This window comes from Phocoena sinus, chromosome 11, assembly GCF_008692025.1.
Source record: "Phocoena sinus isolate mPhoSin1 chromosome 11, mPhoSin1.pri, whole genome shotgun sequence".
NCBI classification, from domain to species: Eukaryota; Metazoa; Chordata; class Mammalia; order Artiodactyla; family Phocoenidae; genus Phocoena; species Phocoena sinus.
The window spans coordinates 74,890,067-74,911,630 of record NC_045773.1 but is presented as its reverse complement, the minus strand read 5'-3'; the positions used below and the strand labels follow the sequence as shown (position 1 = coordinate 74,911,630).

General features: G+C 41.4%; 1 protein-coding gene across 2 annotated transcripts; it reads right to left on the bottom strand.

Annotated features, from left to right (window-relative positions):
- Positions 1-637: 637 nt before the first annotated feature.
- TDRD6 (tudor domain containing 6) lies at positions 638-12,905 on the bottom strand. 2 transcript variants are annotated; one of them, XM_032650127.1, is made up of 3 exons: positions 6,830-12,905; positions 5,043-5,167; positions 638-667 (listed from the first exon to the last, which is right to left on the bottom strand). In XM_032650127.1, the coding sequence occupies exons 1-3, from the start codon at positions 12,903-12,905 to the stop codon at positions 638-640; spliced, it is 6,231 nt and encodes a 2,076-aa protein (XP_032506018.1). The 2 variants fall into 2 exon arrangements, with proteins under 2 accessions (XP_032506018.1, XP_032506017.1); XM_032650126.1 differs by lacking the exon at positions 638-667 and adding an exon at positions 3,688-3,765.
- Positions 12,906-21,564: the final 8,659 nt, after the last annotated feature.

Below are 21,564 nucleotides of genomic sequence, written 5' to 3'. Positions count from 1 at the left end.
ATATAAAATATTATATTGTTTTTATGTATTATTTATAATATTACTATGTTTCCCCCAATTGTAGAATGGTGGTTCATTCCATGACTACAGATATTCCAGAACCACAGATATTTCCTTTTTAATGAAATGACACCACTATACTTTTAAGGACAAATGTTATTCAAATCTTGTGTCATATTAGTATAGTTCTAAATTCAAACAGAATATTAGTCAAAACTAGACAGAAAGGCAAAGCTTCAGAAAGAAAACAAAAGTTTTGAAGGACTTACTGCTAACAAAGCCATCCTCTCAAGTAGCATCATATAATATGCTTGTCATAAACCTATAATTTTCTATTTTAAACACTATATTCAGAAGAAACCCAAACAGGTTTTTTTTGCAGTGTGAGCTATTAGAAAGATAACACATTTAAAGGGAGAGGAAAGATCCCAGCTCCGTATACGCAGAAGTAGCACTCTAAATACACCACACAGGCAGCCTGAGATCTGTTTTGTTTTTGACACATATCAAGCTTTTTGGAAACAACAACTTCTTCTGATTACGTGCCCTCAATTTTCTGAAATATTCTGTTGGTCTGGGCGAGGTAGCACTTGTTTAAGAGCAGCTTCTGACTGACTGGCCGCGTTTATGGACGCAGTTAAATCTCTATCATCTCCAGACCTCTTTTCTGAAACAAGAAGAGAAAAACCTCAAGTTGAGAAAGAAACATAAAAATAAGAAATTTTGTGTGTGTGTGTGGCGGGGGGCCATGCTGCAGCATGCAGGACCTTAGTTCCCCCGAGCAGGATCGAACCTGTGCCCCCTGCAGTGGAAGCGCCGCGTCCTAACCCCTGGACTGCCAGGGAAGTCCCAAGAAAATTCTTTACATGGGTGCTACCGTGACAAAATTAATGTCCTCTAAAAATGGGGAGGGGGAAGAGATGAGCATTCTAATTACTACAGGGAATTATTCCGACTGACGTCATTTAAAAAAATATTTTGGTTCTCACATTGTACCTATTACCATATAAAACTTCTCGAAAAAGGTTATGAAATTGGTATATTTTATATTTTTCTAGGATGATATTTGGCAAGGCTGATAACCAATTAGTTCTTTGTTCTCTTTCATTAGTGCATATTTTTCACATAATACTAAAGTCACCAAAAGCTGATTTCATTCTCCATGTGCCTCAGTGTGCTACTTACAAACAAGATCATGCAATAACCAGGAACATCCAAAAAACAGAATCATCACATACACTAAAAATCTCAAAAGAAATTCCAAGAGATTATTTAACAAAGATCATTTGAACATCTGAGCTAACACTGAAAAAATCCTTTAAAATATGAATTTATCATACACCTTCAAGATTAATTCAATCAACAAATTCCCTGTATTTCAAGAAATCTTCTTGTTTACTTATCACTATTTTTAGCTGAAGTGGTTTTTATTTTCCTACTGCTAACATCCATGGAAATGGATGAACCACTTTTACTTGAGGGATTCAGGGTAATCGTACCTTAAAGACTTGGCAATTCTGGTTGGTAAAAGTATTTTGTTTTAAAAACACAAGTTACCTTTGACCACAGTATCATCCAATGACAGGCAGTAAAGATCTTTTCCCACTGTCCGGAATACAGCCTAACAAAAGACACCTTTGGATTACTACCACTTCTTTATTATAAATACAAAATAATTAAAATCAGAAAGGGGACCATAGATACACCAGAAAAATGGTGAACAACAAAAAGTAATCCTATTAAGACTAGGCCAATTTGATTTTATAATGAAGAATAACGGCAAGTATATTTTCTATTCTTCAAATACCCATTTATCTGGAATATCTCCGCTGTAGCATTCCATGCGGGGACTAAAGTGTCCTTTTCCAATTTTCAGCTTTCAAGAGGTTAAGAAGGTCAATGATTTTTTTATAGTGAACAAATTCACTATATGTCCAACAAGAGGAGAAATGGTTTAATGAATCATTGTCTAGTAATGTCATGTAATATTATGCAGCTATGGCCTTCTGGTTGCAGCCAAGATGGAGTAAGCTGACTTACACTGATTACCATGGAAAATTCTGGAAAGAATACAAAAAGCAACTACCTGAGGCTTCTGAAAAGTAAATGGGATCAGAAATATAGAAGGACTGTAGTAAAAACTTGAATAACGACCCAAAACAGGGGTGAGTTTCACGCCAAATCACAGCTGCCAGGCTGGGGTGGGCAGCAAAACTGAGCGAAATCCCCTCTTTCTAGCCAGTGGAGTGGGGAAAGAGGCCCCGAATACTAAAGGGTGGGATGTGGGGGGGAAACCCCTTCACTGTTTTACTTTTTCTGCACAGCAGTCACAGTGCAGGCACTTACAAATCTGAGAGAAGACGCTGGCCAGTGGACTGAGGAAAACAGCCCTTTGTTATCTGAAGAGTCGAGAGGCAGGGGGTGGGGCGTGGGGGTTTTCTCTCTCTTTTCTCTATCTGCTTCACACCAGAGGCAGGCCTGTCAAACACAGCTGCCTGGTCAGCACACGGGGAAACACTGGGAGAAGCATGCTTTCTGGCCAGAGGACCAGGAAACGGGGCCCCTGGGGGCTGAATAAGAGAGGACCCTTGGAGCCTCAAAGTATGGAGGAAATCTCAGAGAGGAAAGGAATTGGAAAATTTGAACCCCTAATATTATATGTGAACCTAAGGTCATCCCGAACGATGCAAATGCAGAACAGAATCAAGAAAAGAAAAGCATAGCTAAGTCTTTAACACCTGAGTGACTGCATAAACCTCTGTCCAAGTTCTAGACTAACCCCTCTGTGGCTGATGCCCTGGGCAGACCCAAACATTACAGCAAAGACGTTGAAGACTAAACTGACACTGGAACCACCAAACACAGAGAGAGAGAGAGAGAACCTGTGGTATGAACCTAATCAGGTTGACCACCTGCTAAAACAAAAACTTTAACATTTTCCAGAAGATTTAACAGCCTCCAAAGTCTTACAACATCATATTCAAAACATTCAGAATATAATCCAAAATTACTCAACATACAACGTACGAGGAAAGGCTAATCATTTCTTAAGACAATCAGTAGATGAAAACCCTGCCATGACGAGATACTGGAACTACCAGATACAGATTTTGTAGCAAGAAGTTCAACAAACTGCAAACAGGATAAACTCAAATGTCTAGACATATCGTAACAGCATGGGAGATTGCCTATCATATAATCTTAAATGAAGAACACAGAATATAAAACTGAATGTACAATGAAATAACCATGTTCAAAATACGTAGATGATATATTTATATTCCATATAAACAGAAAGATTATTTAAGAAAACCAAACGGATCAGTCCGTTTGCCTTTGGAAGGATGTATTACAGGTGATTGATACTTCCTCTTTTTAACTTTGTCATATTCCCAGATTTTCTGCACCAAACGTATTTCATAAAGGTCACAAATGCCAAACAACTTTCCTTTTTTTAAATCCCAAAATGAAAATCAGTGAGTAAAACATTAGTAAGAGGTACTGGGCATAAAATCTAGAAACATTGCATTATTGCTATTTTCCACTGTTATTATTACAATAGTACTATTTTTTCCTCTATTATTCCTAAACACAAGGGCTTTGGAAATAGTTCCAGTCACCTTTCAAAATGAAAGAGAACACTCTCATTAATTACTATTTACATAAACCCATACCTCACATGGACTCTTAATCCAATTTGTCTATACCATTCCAGACATTCTCAGGGTTCACTACCTCTTCCATGCCATTTGAAAGGTTCAAAACCTACAGGAGAAAAAAAATAGTAAAAACTGGTCATTCCAAAAGCTGTGACTGATGTATGTACCACAGCAACCGTTTTTAAAAGGAAATACTTGAAAAGGTAATTAAATGATTTTATTAAAAATCAATATTACATTTCAACTCAATGGTACTTCAGTTCAAAAAACGTACATTGAGTATCTGTGCCTAGAGATCAAAGGCATAAAATTTAGATCTCAAGAAGTTCAAAATTTGGTGGAGGAACAGACCACTAAGCAGACAGTTACAACACAGTGTAGGAAGTACAGACTCCTGCAATAGGAGGTATAGGAATACAACACAGGTATAAAGCTTTTGTTGGCAGGGGACAGAGAGGAGTGAAGAGATGGAGAGATTTAGAAAATAATGCTAGTGAATGCTTCCTGGAAGAGGCAATGGCTAATCTTTTAAAGATAAGCGGAAATTATCCAGTTTGGGAAGGGGACAGAATACAGGCAAATAGGACTGCATTATTAACTATATCAAAGAAGCCAAACACAAGAGTATATATAAGAGAAATCAAGCAGTATGGTGTTCATCTAATATAAGATACAAAACCCAAAGGAGTAAGACCTAAGGCTGGAGAGGTACATGGATGCTCAACCCCAGAGAACCTCCTGTGGCATGTTAATGACTTTTCTAGCCTGGAGGGTCTCAAATTTTCATGGTGCAAGAGTATATACGTTACTGGTCCTTCCCCCTGGAAATTCTCAATCAGCCAGCCAGGGCAAGGTCCAGGAATCTACCAATACGTTTAAGAAATGTGCCAGGTGATTCTGATTAAGGTGGTTTTCAGACCACAGGAAAAACACAATCTACTGGAGGTTTCCAAGAGGTTTTCCACAAGCGAACGATGGAGTCAGATTTGCATTTGACAAACTTCACACTGGCAGTGTGGAGAATCAACTGAATAAAGACTAGAAGTAAACCAATAGAAGGTTATTAGAGGCATCTAGCTGTGAAATGACAGACTTAATCATGACAGTGGCATCAGGTATAAAAAGTTTTAACTAAGAGATAAGAAGTGGGAAGTGCAGAACTCAGTGACTGACAGATAGGATTTCGGGAGTAAGGGAGATCAAAGAGCCTTGGATGCTTATATAGGAACTTTTTAAATGATTTTTGCACTGCATCAAATTATCACGGGGAATGAGCAGGTAAATCATCTATTCAATTGGATTTTCTAGTCTGATAAAGTTTGGTAAAATTTCCTTAACAATCTGCAAGTACATTTTGAGACAAATTACTTCAGTTTTACATACCCTTGTGCCTTCTTCAGCTAATTCCAAAATCTCACATTTAGACCATGTGTTTCTTAGACTTGACCACACAACACATTTGGATCCCACGGGAAATCCTTTCAGAGTGTAGGTGTTCTCTGGTTGAGCTGCCAAATTGAACAGAGCAAGACTCAATGCATACCTCTTAATTCCTTAAAGATATGCAAGCAAAGCATTTCCCCAACATGCATTTACTATTCTCGTATCATCAATATCACATATGGTACGACATGTTCTAAGTCTCCCTCCCTCGATTTTATTTTTATTCTTCCAGTGGCCCTTCCCCGTATAATTCCTTACCGCTCTCCTCAAAAAACACGACCATGATGTGCTTTTTTTTTAAGGATGTGAATCTGATTTCTAACGTTGAGAGTTACTACTTAAAGCTGGCTATTATAGCCACATGTAATGTGGTCTGTGGTTACAACAGCCATTTCTACAGCAAAGCAGCATGGTACATACAAGTGAGCAGACACTTTTATCACAAAGCTGTTACTTATTATTAAAATGTGACAATGAGGACTAAAACTCCAGGGTGGTATTTAAATAAATTACCATACATCCACAGGATGGCATACTACAAAACTAAAGTATTTTTGAAAGCATATTTAAGGGATTAAAACGCAGGATTCAACACTGTATGACAGTATGACCTCTAGTTAGTTTTTTAAACTGTATGTGAGTAGACACACACAGAAAGGGTGAGAAACGTCAGGAAGGAAGTATATACACCATCATAGCATTCACAGTGGCCATTTCTTGGTGCTGGGATTATGATGATTTTCATTCTCCTTAGTCTATTGTTTTCTCTATTTTGTACAATGGCTCAAATCTAATAGTATAAAAATTGACACTTAAAAAGTCTAACATTGATTATTTTTAAAATAAACCTAAAAGATAGCTATTTTGTGTAACTTTCAAATCTCGTTAAGTAGACAAGAAAATAACAGCAAAAATAATTTATAAAAAAGTTAATGACATTAAATGTTCTCCAATATTTACTCATGGCTGTAAACTTGCTTGATTAATACAGGCTCCCTAACTCCGTTTTTTTAAGGGCTTCTAAACGAATGGCAAGGTATATGATGAAGCAAAACAGTTAATTCTTAAAACTGTGCTGGGGCTTCCCTGGTGGCACAGTGGTTGAGAGTCCGCCTGCCAACGCAGGGGACACGGGTTCGTGCCCCGGTCCGGGAAGATCCCACATGCTGCAGAGCGACTGGGCCCGTGAGCCATGGCCGCTGAGCCTGCGCGTCCGGAGCCTGTGCTCCGCAACGGGATTGGCCACAACAGTGAGAGGCCCGCGTACCGCAAAAAAAAAACTGTGCTGAAACTATCCCTACTGTAAATTCATGCCTACATTATTATGCTTGGCAAAGGAACACTATATTTTTCAAAACTTACCAAAAAACATAACCTCTTGATTTTAGAGATGATTTGTTTATATTTTAAATGTGATTACTTTTTGGAGACACAGACTTGAAGCGTTCTATTTTTAAAAGCAAAATTAATAATTCAGCATTTCACCCAGCATATAAAGAATTATTTTACGTTGATTTTACTACTTAATTACCCACGTTTAAAATACCCTTCGTAAAATCCAAATCTGATTCTCTTCTCAGGTTTTAATCTTCCCTCCCCCAAATTAATATTTTAAAAATTCAAATAAGAATTATTCTCTTTTCTTTAAAACAAATAAGTACTTTTCAGTTAGTTAAGTAAAAGCGAATGGGAAAAAACAACAACAACAACAAAAAAAACGCACATACCCGAGACATGATCTGGTAAAGTGTGATTGTGTTTCCTTCCGGGTTCTTCTTCAGAAAACACAGAGTTCAACGATGACACGGCATCTCTAAACAGAGATGTATGTTCTGTAAATTCTTCTTTATAGATATTCATTTCAATCTGCATCTTGGCAGAGCAGGTCTTTCCGTGTTGGCACAGCCTATGCTCCTCATCAAAGCATTCCGCACAACTGGACCTTCTTGCGTCCTCAGCACACAGGGATTCTTGGGCTTTCTGACTAACTCTTAAAGACAAAGGGTTTATTTTGTCCTCTAGACACAGCTGGGCTGTAGGTAATTCTAGTTCAGGCTGTTTCTCGGCTTCACAGTTGAGGGGCAGTAGCCCTGCCAATGGTGGCAGGTTGGCCGCTGGGTCACAGCCTTGGGGAAGAGGCACAGACAGAGGCACCAGGCCCAGCTCTTCTTTCCCCTCCTCTGCAACTAAGGAATGCTGCAATTCAATGAATTCCAGCTCCAGGAATTCTTTGGACTCATCATCAGGAGAAAGCTCCACCTCAAGGGAATTCAGTTCCAGTGCCTCCTCTGTTTCGGTGGCATGTGGTAACAATGTGCTAAATTCTGTAATTAGGTACTTATCATCAAACTTCGCTTTGTCACCCAGATGGCACTCGACGTTACCTTCCAGCATCTCAGTGCCACTTTCATCTTTGCCTGGGTTTTCAAAAGTTTCAAAAATGTTATCAGTTTCGGGGACAAAGAATTTACCTGGTTTGGTTTCAATGATGTTTAAGTCTTTGTCAATTCTTTCCAAGAGCTTACCTGTCTGTGATTCGACACGGAGTGCTTTGTCTTGTCCAGCTTTGCTACTTGGTTTCTGAAGTCCAACTTCGGGACTGGGGGACCCAAGAGCTCCCTTTATGTCTACGCCATGTTTTTCATAGGGCACGTCACTGTCACTCGCACCAATCTTAGAATATTTCTTCATTTTCTCACTAATACTTTCGCCTTTGCTTTTCAAGTCAACGATGGCTAAAAGGATATCACAAACATCCCTTTTGATTTCTAATATTTTTACCTCCAACATACCTTCTGTTACTATTTCATAAAAGTAGTCATTTCCCTCTTGAGGGCATGCACCTTCTGAAATATTAAATCCTGAGAGGCAACATGGAAAGGCTTGCATGGGAACTGCCAACAGTTCAGAAGGGATGTTCCAGAGGGCTTTGGGGTCCACACAGTCTTCAACGTTTCCAAAGTCCACAAGCCTGACGGACAAAAGAGAATCTTCACAAATATTGGTGACAAGTGCCCTGTAATAATACCCGTCTTCTCTGTATCTCACTATGCAAGGATCTCCGATATGAGGGCAGGGGATGCACCTTCTCCAAGCTGTCACCTGCTCTCCAGCAGTTTGTACTTCCACTTCTAAATACTGAAGTTTCTCTGTGTCCGCAAACTGACACCAAAAATATTCAGGTCCATCGATCACTGTGGCATAAGCTCGTATCATCTTCATCTTTGGATTATACCAGTTAAGAAATACAGAAGTGTCTACGTCTGTTTTGTTGACAGACTTTGAACAGGCACCTTTAACTATTTGGGTAGAAAGTCCTATTTGAGATTTTTCACTGAAAGCATACCTGCTCATCATATCTTCTGCTATGATCCCATGTTCATCAGCAAGAATAACTTCCCATTTGTCTTGAAATTGAACAAATTCGCATCTCAGTTGCGCCTCCTCTGTCCTTCGGGAAAAGTAATGCATCATTTCCTTGTGGTTTAAAATCTTAGGAGCCCCAAGTCCCCTTAAGGAACAGTGAATGCACAGTCTGGGTGATAGTGCATTAACAAGGTCAAGTTTGCCTACTGTGTTGGTGTGAACCACAGAAACATTGCCATAATCTATAAACTGCACAGAGAGAAGGTCATTGGGTTGATGTTCCTTGACCACAGCACGATACCATAAATTGTCTTCTGGGAAAACAGCACATATTATATCTCCTCTTTGCAAAGGTGGACCTGCATAATATTCAGGCCTTGTTCTAACAGTGTTTAACCTCTCTGAAAGACGATCAATTTCAGCCTCATCTTCTGTTAGTTGAACATAAAAGTCTGAAAGGTCATTTATATGAGAAACATACACAGTTGTTTTAAAGCCAGGCGTTATAGTCTTCTGAGGGAACTCAGAAAATTTTAGAGGTGAACCTTTGTTACGTGAATCTCCTATTTTTCTCTCTGGAAGAGTGGCTTCTAGTTTTGTGGCTTTCAAAGGGGGCTCAGCCGAACTCACTAATTTCTTTTCTACTGGTAATGGAGACACTTGGTTATTTTTATTTGCCACAGAGTCCGGATACTGAGTGACTAAGTTTGTCTTCATTGAACTGCATAAAAATTTGATTTCCTTACATGCTGAGCTGATCTTAGGTTTGTATGATGCTTCTAAGATCACCAAACTGTCTGATTTGTTCTCTATTGATTTACTTAAATACTGTGTAGGTGACAACTTCACAGCTTCCTTTTTTGCTTCAAGAGTTTCAGGTGTAGAGAGGAGTGATTCACTTTCTTTCTTTCTTGTCCCGCCTTTGGAACCCAGGAGTCCTAACTTCTCATTAATATTAGCATTAATTTGAATACTGTTGTCATATAGTTCTATAATCAGTCTTCCATCTGGATCTTTTGCTACAACCAAAGCCTTCAATGACTTATCTGAAATAGTCTCCTGAAACCGCGTTGTAACTTCTTCTGGTATATGATCAGGAATATCAGATAATGAACATTTAATGGCTTGCATGGGCAAAAGTAAGACGTCATATGCATCGCTAGGTATTGGAAGCAGATCATCATTTGCTACCACATAACTATTCCCAAAATCAACAAAAAAGACTTTATTTGGTTCTTTTTCTATGATTATCCCCCTATACCAGTTTCCGTCAGTATACCTGGCAAGGCACAATGTGCTGGGGACCAAGGGAGATGTTTTTAAACTCAGCAAAACTTTACTTAATTGTGTAATATGATATGACAACTGTTCTAAAATATTTGCATTTCTTCCCAGCTGGCAATAAAATGTCCAAGGGTCATCGACATGTGTTACATACACTGATTCTTCACTTCCAATTTTCATATCATGTGTAGAATAGTAGTAAGAATGGAGCTGAACAGAGGACTCCAGAGGCTTCTGAAGTTGTACTGGTCTTGCAAGTCTCTGTTCTACCAAAAAATGGCATGCACTCTGGAAAGGTGTTAGCAAATCCACGACATTAAACAGTTCTTCAACGTGAATGGAAGCCAAAGCAAATATTGTGCATTGTAATTCTACATTGTCTTCCCATGCCTTATGCACAAATTCACTAAAAGCTTGGATTGCCTTTTCATCCCAAACAAAAGGATTGTGACCCGTTGGTTGGATTAAATTATAAAGGCTGCACCTAAACGCTTGAACCTTAACCTTGAGAAACTCTTCACTAATTGAATAAATATTCTTCACAGATACCGTTTCTTTGTCTCCATAATCTACAAATATGACGTTGACATGCTCTGAAGATTGTGCCCCAGTAATCAGAGCCCTGGACCATTTTCCATTTGCTGTTCGTTTTGCCAAACAAGCAGGGGTGGTTCCCTGGTAGGGAGTAGCTGTATTCTTGCAATGGTCCTGAATACTACACATTAGCGCTTTAAATCCTTCTATGTTCCTGGTCAGCTGGCACCAGAAACAGCCAGGGTTTTCAACATGAGACACTTTGACTCCTACTGTACTTCCAACTTCTAGCTCCTCTTTACAAGAAGAGCCTGGCTTAATGTCCAAGAAATTCTGTACAAGAGGAGAATAAACAGACCCTCTTTTCTCTTTGTCCTGTACAACTAGTCCAGTTGAAACGTTTGTCACAACGGTTGTGTCATTCACAGTTTCTGGAACAGCTGTAGTTTCACCCTCTCTCTTGACTTTGTGTTCTACTTCCTTCTTGGCAGAAGATATTTTGTTATTGTCTGCAGTAAAATGGTTTAAAACATGCCCCGGAGAGTGGGCACTTTTGCCAATATTTTCCTTTGTTTCAAATTCCTGATACTTGGCAAATCCAGCCTGAGCAATTACCTTACTAATGTTTTCTTCCCCTGTTCTTGATTCATCAAGAATCTCAATAACATACTGACTATCCTGCTTATCAAGGACATGGATAACTAATTCTTTGTGCAGCACGGTCTTTTTGAAAAAGGAAATTGCCTCCTGGCTCCAATTTTTTCCCGAAGGCCAAATATCTGCCAGGGTGCACCTCAGGGCCAGCATTGGTAGCCACCTAAACTGAGGGAGCAGCATCCTCACATCATACCGGTCCATATTTTCCGAATTGCCCCGGTCAACGAAGAATACATCCACACTCTTGTCGTCTAATCGGGTGACCATAGCCCGATAATAGCCACTTTCTTTCCATTTCACACAGCAAAGGTCATCGGCTTCAGGTTTCAAAATAACACCATCCAGCTTACTGGCAGAGGCATAGAAACTGCACATTCTCCTCATTAATTTGCTGAAGGTGCCATTGTGTTTCCTCAACCTAATCCAAAACTCAGAAGGATTTTTCACAAACTCCACCTGGGCGTCATAGAAGGCGTTCGTCTTTAACCTGATAGACCTCAAGGCTGGGAGTGAAATCTCTTCATCCACTTCTTCAGCAGGAGACTGAGACTGAAAAGCTGTTTCCGGTTCCTCCTCCCCGCCCCCCTCCTCCTCCTCCTCTATTCCCTGGCTCTGAAGCAATCGGTCAGCCAAGCAACAGGACTGTGCTCCGAACACACAGTTAAGATTAATCCCATCTTCTCCATACAGGGTGACGTAATACACATGCTCAAAGGAAGAGTAAAATTCAATCTTTGCGTTCACTGCCTGGCCCAGAAACAGTGCCTTCAGGTCACCGACCTGTGACCGAGACCAGCCTCTGCCACCATCCCAGAGTCCGTACAAAGCGCAAGGGTATGTCACCACGGGTATTCGAAAATATTCGGGCAGCAAGTAGCGAAGGCTATTACAACTCACTAACTCCTTTCTTCCATAGTCCACATGAAGTACCTGGGCACAGCGCTGGGGCCGGAAAGTCTCAAGCAAGAGCGCTCTGTACCAATGTCCATCCAACCCGCAGGATGCGCACGGAGAGCCCGGCTTGTCTGGGCTCTCCTCCCTCTCCTCCCAGGTGGCACTGGTATAGTTCTCGTCCCCTGTCCCGGGGGAACCCCTATATATCTGGGCCATGCTCTCGGAGAGGCGGTGGACCTCCTGCGAGAAGCTGCGGAGCCGGCAGTGAATGCGGTGGGGATGGCACACCTGGGTGACCACCATGGGCTCCGTCACGCCCAGCTGCAGCTGGGGGTAGAAGTAATCCAGGCCAGCCTGCTCCTGCTTGGGCGGGATTCGCGAGACGACCGGGGCCCCGGGGCCCAGGACAGCCGCGGTGGCCGAGAGGTAGCGCTTGAGCAGGGAGCGGAAAAGGCCGTCGGGCACCTGCCGGGCCAGCCCGAGCTCCTGCATCTGCTGGCACAGCTCGGGCACCTCCAGGAGGACCAGACGGTGGAGCAGCAGCACGTCCAGGACCCGTCCGTGCATCTCTTTGCCCTGCAGGTTGCTAAGGAAGTCCACGGCGCTGGCAGACCAGTGCTGGGGCTCGGCCCCGCCCACGCCGCCGCTGCCGCCCGCAGGCACCAGGCCAGCCAGCACGCAGCCCAGCACCTCCGACGGCAGGTGGAAGAACTCGCTGCGCCCAGGCGCCAGCGAGCCCGCGCCGACTGTGATGGTGCGACCCTCGTCCAGCAGGAAGACGCGGCTCTCCTGCGCCTGCCGGCTGACTACGCGGCCGCGGTGCCACAGCAGACCTGCCTGCACCAGGCACAGCTCGCCCGGCGAGGCCGAGGGGCCGCCCAGCGCCCATGGGCCGTGCGCGGCCGCCGCCGCTTCCTGGATCTCCCGGCTCAGCCTCACGTACTCGTCCCGCCGCTCGCCCACCAGCCCCCAGAGCTGCACGGGGATCACCGCGGGCTGCACGTCCACGAAGGACACCCGCAGCACCAGCGAGGCCCCCGGCGTCGGCAGCCCCGGCGTCGAGCACATCTCTGCCGCGCCGCCCGGCCCGCGAAGCCCCCGCGCCGCTGGAAGGAGAGCCCCGCAGACTCGGGCTCGCAGGACACACGGACTGGGAAGGACACCAAGCCGGGCGACCCCGCCGCAACGCCGCCTCCGGGCCTCCCGGACTCGCGCTGACTGGTAAAACCCTGCGGCCCGACCAACCGCCCACGGTTGCGCCGCCGCGCAGGCATTTGTAGCGCGAGGTGGCCCGGCTTCTGGCCGCGGGCGGCGGGCGGGCCTGCTTACCTGTGCTGGGGGGCGCAGAAGGGGCCTCGAGGGCCGAGACGTGGCGGGATCCGGACGCCACCTGCCTCTTCTCAGAGCGCCTTCGACTCTGGAGCACGCAGGGAGTCGGCCGGGCCTGGGGCGGCGGCGAGGCCCAGACCACGCAGGGACCTCCTTTTCGGCCGTCCGGCTGAGACCGACGAAGCCCGGCGAGCCCGGCGCGCCCGGCGCGTTGCTAGCCATTGAAGAACCGGGGAGGAGAAACGGAGGCGCCCACCGCGCGTTCTGGGTGTTGGGCCGGAATTCTCGGAGGCCCGGGGCTCTCCCGCTGCGGGCCGCGCGGTGGCGCTTGCGCCCCCGCGGCAGGGCGTTGGCTGTGTGCTCTCAGCGTTGTGGCCTCGAGCAGGCCGCTGACCGCCTCTTCTAGGAACCTGTTTGATCGCCTGTTTGGATACAGTTGTGATAAGGGTTAAATTAAAGTATGAGAGTATATGAAGACTGTTAAATGTTTCTTTCCCTACGATTACCCGGTGTGAGTTTCTTTGCTGTATCGTCTGCCCACTTTGCAGGTGTTTAGTCTTCATTTACGCACGGAGCTAGCACAGAACTGGGCTCAGAGAAGGAGGTCAAGAGTTTTGGAAGAAACATGACTTCCAACGCTTGCTGCATCTGCTATGGCGGAGGGCCTCTTGGCTGGACTGTCGTTCTTTTTCCCACCTAAATCTTACCAAGGTAACCCTTAGGAGACTCTGTTTGTCAACGGGAAGGGGAATGGAAAAGTGCAGGCAAACTAGGCGTAACTCCCAGAATTACTACATTTGTGCTGAAATGTTTGTTCATTGGCGAAGTTAGGCACAGTCCGAGGGGTTTCTCATACTTTTCCACTTCACTTTTTCACATTTTGAAATGTCATCAAATTTAATAATAGATGAAATCAAGACAGTGCTTAATATAACCCTGGCTTGACAGTGTAAATCTCAGTGTCTTCAGTCTATCCAGATTAGAGGTTGCCAGGTGCTTCCAAAGCCTCCTGTGCTTGCTATGCAGTTTCACATTGTGTGGCAGTTGTCTTTGATCACTCTGTCATCCCACCAGCTTGAAAGCGCCTTGTGGCAAGAACTGTTTGTTGCATTCCTGGAATCGAGCAGGGGGCTGAGGCAATAAATACTCGCTGAATGAATATATGAAAGAATGATTTTGATTTCTCTAAAATGTTAGACTTTTACCTGATAAACTCATCCTAGAAAACTCAGTTCAATTTTCCAAATTTTCTCTAATGTTTTACAATAATAATGGAAGAAAAATAAACATTTGGTTTAAACACATCTAGCAAGTTCTAGCTCAGATGCCTCTTCCTCATGACTTTACTATTCCCAGGCAGAACTGATTATTCCCCCCTTTTACATGCCTTTATTATATTATCTATCACATCTTGCAATTGTTTCCTTTTGCTCTGTTCTACCAGAGTGTGAACTTCTTGAAAGCAGGAACTCTTCTCATTTATTTTTGTATTCTCAGTGCCCCACACAGTGCTGGACTTCTGATTAGCACACAATAATGTTTAACAACAACAAAAAAGTAGATAATCTGGCACTATATCCTTGATGATGGAAGAAAGGAGTTCATTATAAAATGGTCTGTCGTTTGGGATTGTTTGATCCATCATGGAATCGTGATTTCAACTAATCTTCTATTTCAGTTCAAGCTGTATAACCCAGCTCTTACAGAGACCACAGCGTTGTAGACAACAATCTAAGCAAATGACTTCTGTTTCCTGTTTAACTTGCTCCCCACCCTTTTTCTGTAACTCAGAGCCTCTAATCCTCAATGTCAAGGTGTATCATGTAGCTGATGGGCTGATGGGAGCCATTCCTCACATCCTCCCAGATATTTCCAGTGTCCTGCCTCTGCTGCAACTGGGATAGGTAGCTTTACTTTGCTCTGTCTTGCTCTGCTGCTGGACAGGGATCTTTAAAAAATCGGACCATGGCACTGTGAAGATTAAACTCCTGCTCTATATTTCCCATACGTTATTAAGCAAAATATCTTGAGTTCCATAAAAAATAAAAAAACTTCCATCTTCTTTTTGTTTAAATTAGGGAATTCCCTGGCGGTCCAGTGGTTAGGACTCCGCACTTTCACTGCCGAGGGCCCAGGTTTGATCCCTGGCTGGGGAACTAACATCCCACAAGCCATGTGGTGCGGCGAAAAAAATTTTTTTTAATTAAAAAAAAATTCCCTAATAAGACACCAGTAGTCTGAAGAAGTGGTATCAACTGTTATATATGACTTTTATTTACAACCTCAGTGAAGCTTAATAAATTAATGATGATTTCCTAACATGAAAGCACAAAACTTCCCTCCTCTTAGGCTTTGAGGGCCTTGGCCTCAGAAAAAGTGAGAGGGAGTAATCCGATCCTTTTACAAATATTTAAGGGTTAAAAGAGAAAAGGATAAGGTGAGGGATAGAATGTTTCTGAGAGATATTTGGACACTATACTGTGAGTTATTTCAGCATTTTTTTATGGAAAAAATGCAGAGAAATTGGGCAAAACATATGAATCATTTATTCTGTGCTATCATATCTGTATATGGAGAACTCTAAGCAGAAACACGTACACTTTAGACTCTGTAGTTTCTAACCACTAATTAGCCCGGTTTAAAGATGCTTACTTAGAAAATTACTGTTCAATAAATATTTTTAAAAAATTATTTAAGTGAGAAATACCCTGTTAAGAGAATGAAAGGACAAGCTAAAAGGAAAGACAGGGAAAAAATACTTGCAAACCACATGTTTGACAAAGGACTTGTATCTGCAGTATAAAGTACTCTCAAAACTTAACAGTAAAACAAAATTGAAAATGGGCAAAAGATATAAAGAGACATTTCACTGAAGAGGATATACAGACGGCAAGAGCAATATGAACAGATGTTCAACATCATTAGCCATTAGGGAAAAACATTAAAACCACAAGCATATATCATGACAACCTAGGATAATGACTAAACTAAAGCAACAGTGATAAATATCAACACCGACCAGAATGTGGAGAAACTGGATCATTCTGATTGCTGGTGGGAATGTACAATGGTAGGCCACTTTTTAAAAACTAAATATGTACTTGCCATATGACCTAGCAATTGCACTCCTGGGCATTTATCCCAGAAAAATGAAAACTATGTCCATGCAAAAACCTCTACATAAATGTTTATAGCAGCTGTATTCCTAATAACACCAACCTGGAAACAACCCGGATGTGCACTGGGTAAATGGTTAAACAAACCGTAGTACATCCATGTCATGAGATATGACTCAACAATAACAAGGAAGAGTAATGAACTCTTGACACATGGATCAACTTGGAAGGTTCTCAAGGGAATTATGATGAGTGAGAAAAAAAAAATCCCCAAAGATCACATACTGTATGAATCAATTTATATACTATTCTTGAATTAACAAAAGTAGTGATAGAGGACAAATTAGTGGTTGCCAGGAGTTAGGGATGAGGGGAGGGGGGATGAGTGGCTATAAAGGGATAGCAAGAGGGCACTGTTCTGTGTCTTGAATATGGTGGTGGTTTATATGAATTTAAGAAGGTAATAAAATTGCATAGAACCAGACACCCACACACACTTGTAAAACTGGTAAAATCTGAATCTGTGGGTTATACCAATGTCATTTTGCTGGTTTTGATTGTATACTACAGTTACTCAAGATTGGAAGATGTTATCACTGGGGAGGACTGGGTGAAAGGTGCATGGGACTTCCCTGGACATTTTTTGCAACTTTATGTGAATCTAAAATGATTTCAAAATGAAGTTTTAAAAAAATTCTATGAAATTCAGATTTCAGTGTCCATAGCTAAAGTTCTATTAGAATATACACACACACACAAATAATTCAAGACTGTGCTATTATACGGGGTCAATTAGAGTAGGAGGAGCAAACCAAGGAAAGTTATTTATCTGTCCTCTTCTTTCTACATCTGAAAATGGGTTTAGGACACAGACCTTATAGGAAAGTTCTGAAGGATGATTTAAGTACAGTTAACATGTGTGCATTGAATAAATACTTGAGATGCAAAAAACCCCATAAAAAGTCCCTGGTTCTCATCGCAGGATGACATGGACAATGTACTTTTCTAAGTTAGTTTTCTCATCTATAAAAATGGAATTATACCTAACTTTACTATGAAGATTAAATGACACAATATAGATAAAGGTCCCATCACAGCAGGCATATAACAAACTAGAGTTATTAGTAGTTAAATAAAATAAAAATTTAAAATACTTTCTTAGTTCTACTAAGTTAAAGGTTAAAAAATCTTAAATTAGATTTTTTAAAAATTAGGTTTACTGAGGCATAATTTACATAGAGTAAAACTCATTTTTTAAATTGTGTAGTTTGATGTTTTGACAAATGTACACAATTACATATTTGTATACAGTATACAGTGTGCATTTGTATATAATATAAATGCACATCACCACAAATGTACAAATATATAAAGTTGTAAAGGTATACCATCACAGATAAAATATAAAACATTTGTATTATCCAAATAGTTTCCTAATGCTTCTTTGCAGATTACCCCCTCCCTCCACCATGGGCTCAGTTCCTGGCAACCACAGTCCCTGGCAATGTCTGTCCCTGGTAACAACCGTCCCTATCATTTTGCCTTTTCCCAAATTCATATAAATGGAACCATACAGTTTGTAGCCTCTTGTGTCTACCTCCATCATTTAGCATAATGCCTTTAAATTCATCCATGTTGTCTGTATCAATAGTTTATTTTTATGATTGCATAGTTTTTCACTGTATAGACATACATTTATTTGCTAGATAATGGACTTTCAGGTTATTTCCAATTTGGGGTGATTATCCATATAACTGTGTAAACATTCATGTACATGTTTTTGTGTTGACGTAAGTTTTCATTTCTCTTGGGTAAATACTAGGAGTAGGATTGCTGGGTCATATAGTAAACGTATGTTAACATTATAAGAAACTGTCAAATTATTTTCCAAAATACCATCATTCTACATTCCCAACAACAACATATAAACTGTTCTGCATCCTCAACAGCACTGGATATTGTCAGGCTTTTTCATTTTAGCCATTCTTGTTGTCTGTAGTGGTATCTTATTGTGGTTTTAATTTGTAATTTTTAATGTTGTTGAATATTCTTCATGTGTGTCTCTGCCATCATCTGTCTTCCTTGGTAAAGTATCTGATTAACTCCTTTGCCCATTCTTAAAGGTATTGTCACCTTATTTTTGAGTTGTAACAGTTCTTGTATATTCCAGATACATGTTTTATTATCAGATATGTGTTCTGTGTATATTTTCTCTCAGTGTATGGCTTGTAATTTTCTTTTTTTAAAATTAGTTATCCATCTTATACATATCAGTGTATACATGTCAATCCCAATCTCCCAGTTAGTCACACTCCCCCACCACCGCTCTGCCCCCTTGGTGTCCATACGTTTGTTCTTTGCATCTGTGTCTCAATTTCTGCCCTGCAAACCGGTTCATCTGTACCATTTTTCTAGGTTCCACATATATGCGTTAATATACGATATTTGTTTTTCTCTTTCGGACATACTTCACTCTGTACGACAGTCTCTAGATTCATCCACGTCTCTACAAATGACCCAATTCAATTCCTTTTCATGGCTGAGTAATATTCCATTGTATATATGTACCACATCTTCTTTATCCATTCATCTGTTGATGGGCATTTAGGTTGCTTCCATGACCTGGCTATTGTAAATAGTGCTGCAATGAACATTGTGGTGCATGTGTCTTTTTGAATTATGCTTTTCTCTGGGTATATGCCCAGTAGTGGGATTGCTGCATCATATGGTAATTCTATTTTTAGTGTTTTAAGAAATATCCATACTGTTCTCCATAGTGGCTGTATCAGTTTACATTCCCCCCAACAGTGCAAGAGGGTTCCCTTTTCTCCACACCCTCTCCAGCGTTTGTTGTTTGTAGATTTTCTGATGCTGCCTATTCTAACTGCTGTGAGGTGATACCTCACTGTAGTTTTGATTTGCAGTTCTCTAATAATTAGTGATGTTGAACAGCTTTTCATGTGCCTCTTGGCCATCTGTATGTCTTCTTTGGAGAAATGTCTATTAAGGTCTTTTTTGGATTGGGTTGCTTGTTTTTTTAATATTAAGCTACATGAGCTGTTTATATATTTTGGAGATTAATCCTTTGATTCATGTGCAAATATTTTCTCCCATTTTGAGGGTTGTCTTTTCGTCTTGTTTATAGTTTCCTTTGCTACGCAAAAGCTTTTAAGTTTCATTAGGTCTCACTTGTTTTTGTTTTTATTTCCATGACTCTAGGAGGTGGATCAAAAGAGACCTTGCTGTGATTTATGTCAAAGAGTGTTCCTCCTATGTTTTCCTCTAAGAGTTTTATAGTGTCTGGTCTTACATTTAGGTCTCTAATCCATTTTGAGTGTGTTTTTGTGTATGGTGTTAGGGAGTATTCTAATTTCATTCTTTTACATGTAGCTGTCCAGTTTTCCCAGCACCACTTACTGAAGAGACTGTCCTTTCTCCATTGTATATCCTTGCCTCCTTTGTCATAGATTAGTTGACCATAGGTGTGTGGATTTATCTCTGAGCTTTCTATCGTGCTCCATTGATCTACATTTCTGTTTTTGTGCCAGTACCATATTGTTTGATTACTGTAGCTTTGTAGTATCGTCTGAAGTCAGGGAGTCTGATTCCTCCAGCTCCGTTTTTTTCCGTCAAGACTGCTTTGGCTATTCGAGGTCTTTTGTGTCTCCACACAAATTTTAAGATTTTTTGTTCCAGTTCTGTAAAAAATGCCATTGGTAGTTTGATAGGGATTGCATCGAATCTGTAGATTGCTTTGGGTAGTATAGTCATTTTCACAATGTCGATTCTGCTGTTTCTATGAATTTGATTATTCTAGGTATCTCATATAAGTAGAATCATATAATACATGCTAATTTGTATCTGGCTTATTTCACTCAGCATAAAGTTTTCAAGATTTATCCATGTCATAGCGTGTCTCAGAATTTCCTTTTTTTTTTTTTTTTTTTTTCGGTACGCGGGCCTCTCACTGTTGTGGCCTCTCCCATTGCAGGGCACAGGCTCCAGACGCGCAGGCTCAGCGGCCATGGCTCACGGGCCCAGCCTCTCCGCGGCATGTGGGATCTTCCCTCACTGGGGCACGAACCCGTGTCCCTGTATCGGCAGGTGGACTCTCAACCACTGCGCCACTAGGGAAGCCCTTCCTTCCTATTTTAAGGATGAATAATATCCCATTGTGTGTTTATACCACATTTTATTTATCCATTCATACATTCATCTGTCAGTGGACATGTAGATTGTTTCCACCTTTTGTTTATGTGAAAATGCTGCTATGAACATTGGTGTACAAATATCTGTTCAAGTCCCCGCTCTCAATTTTTTGGGTTATATCTAGACATGGAACTGTTGGATCATATGATAATTCTATGTTTAATTTTTTGAGGAAACCACATACCATCTTGTATAGCAGTTGCGTCATTTTATTTTTTCACCAGCAATGCACAAGGGTTCCAATTTCCCCACACTTCACCAACACTTGGTGTTTTTTGTGTTTTTAATAATAGCCATCCTAATGGGTGTAAAGTGGTGCTCATTGATTTTTTTTGCATCTATATTCCTAAGAGATATTGGTCTGTAGTTTTCTTTTTTATAAATGGGTTTAAGTATTTTGGACTGTAAGTAAACAAATGAGAAGTCAAGGATGTCCTGACGTTTCCTGGCTGCAGTACGAGGTGTGTAGCACAAGAGAGGCTCCTGGAAGTTGAGTACATTGTAAAGGGCGGTGAGAAAGGATTAGAACAAAAACTACTGATTTAATATTGTGAATTTTGAGCTCACAAGGACTGTGGGCCATCCTGGTGGAGAGATAAAGTTGGCAATTGAGAAAACATGAGTAAAGCTGGATAAGTCAGTAAGGACCAGAAACACAGATTATGGTAACATCTACCATCTACTGACTGCCTATCATGTGTTTGGGAATTACCAGCCCAAGTGTAGTATCTAAAGTCACAGAAATGTGTGGCTCCTCCCAGAGAAAGAGTGAACTTTGAGAAGAGAGCCAAGAATAGACCTTGAAGAACCCAAATTTAAGGACTTGGTAGCAAAGAAACAGCCAATAGAGACTGATAAGGAGAAACAAAAATATAAGTGACAGGAGGGAGTGGTATCATGGTAATCAAAGTAGAATATGATGTCAGAAAAGAAGGGACTAATTTTCCAACGTTTAACTAATTTCAATTTTATTTTCGTCTTTTACCTGTAGCCAGTGAGCATGTCCATCACTGTAACTATTAGTTACCCATCCTTTTTAGCCAGAGCAGAACTGGATTAATAAGGAGAACTGG

Bases quoted from the DNA above. Each gene is read 5' to 3' on its own strand.
- TDRD6 (XM_032650126.1), bottom strand. From the start codon at position 12,905: ATGTGCTCGACGCCGGGGCTGCCGACGCCGGGGGCCTCGCTGGTGCTG. The intron at 5,168-6,829 runs GTATGTGCGTTT...TCAATTTGGCAG, and splicing joins TTTACCAGATCATGTCTCGG to CTCAACCAGAGAACACCTAC. The intron at 3,766-5,042 runs GTATGTAAAACT...TTTCTCCTGTAG, and splicing joins TAGCTGAAGAAGGCACAAGG to GTTTTGAACCTTTCAAATGG.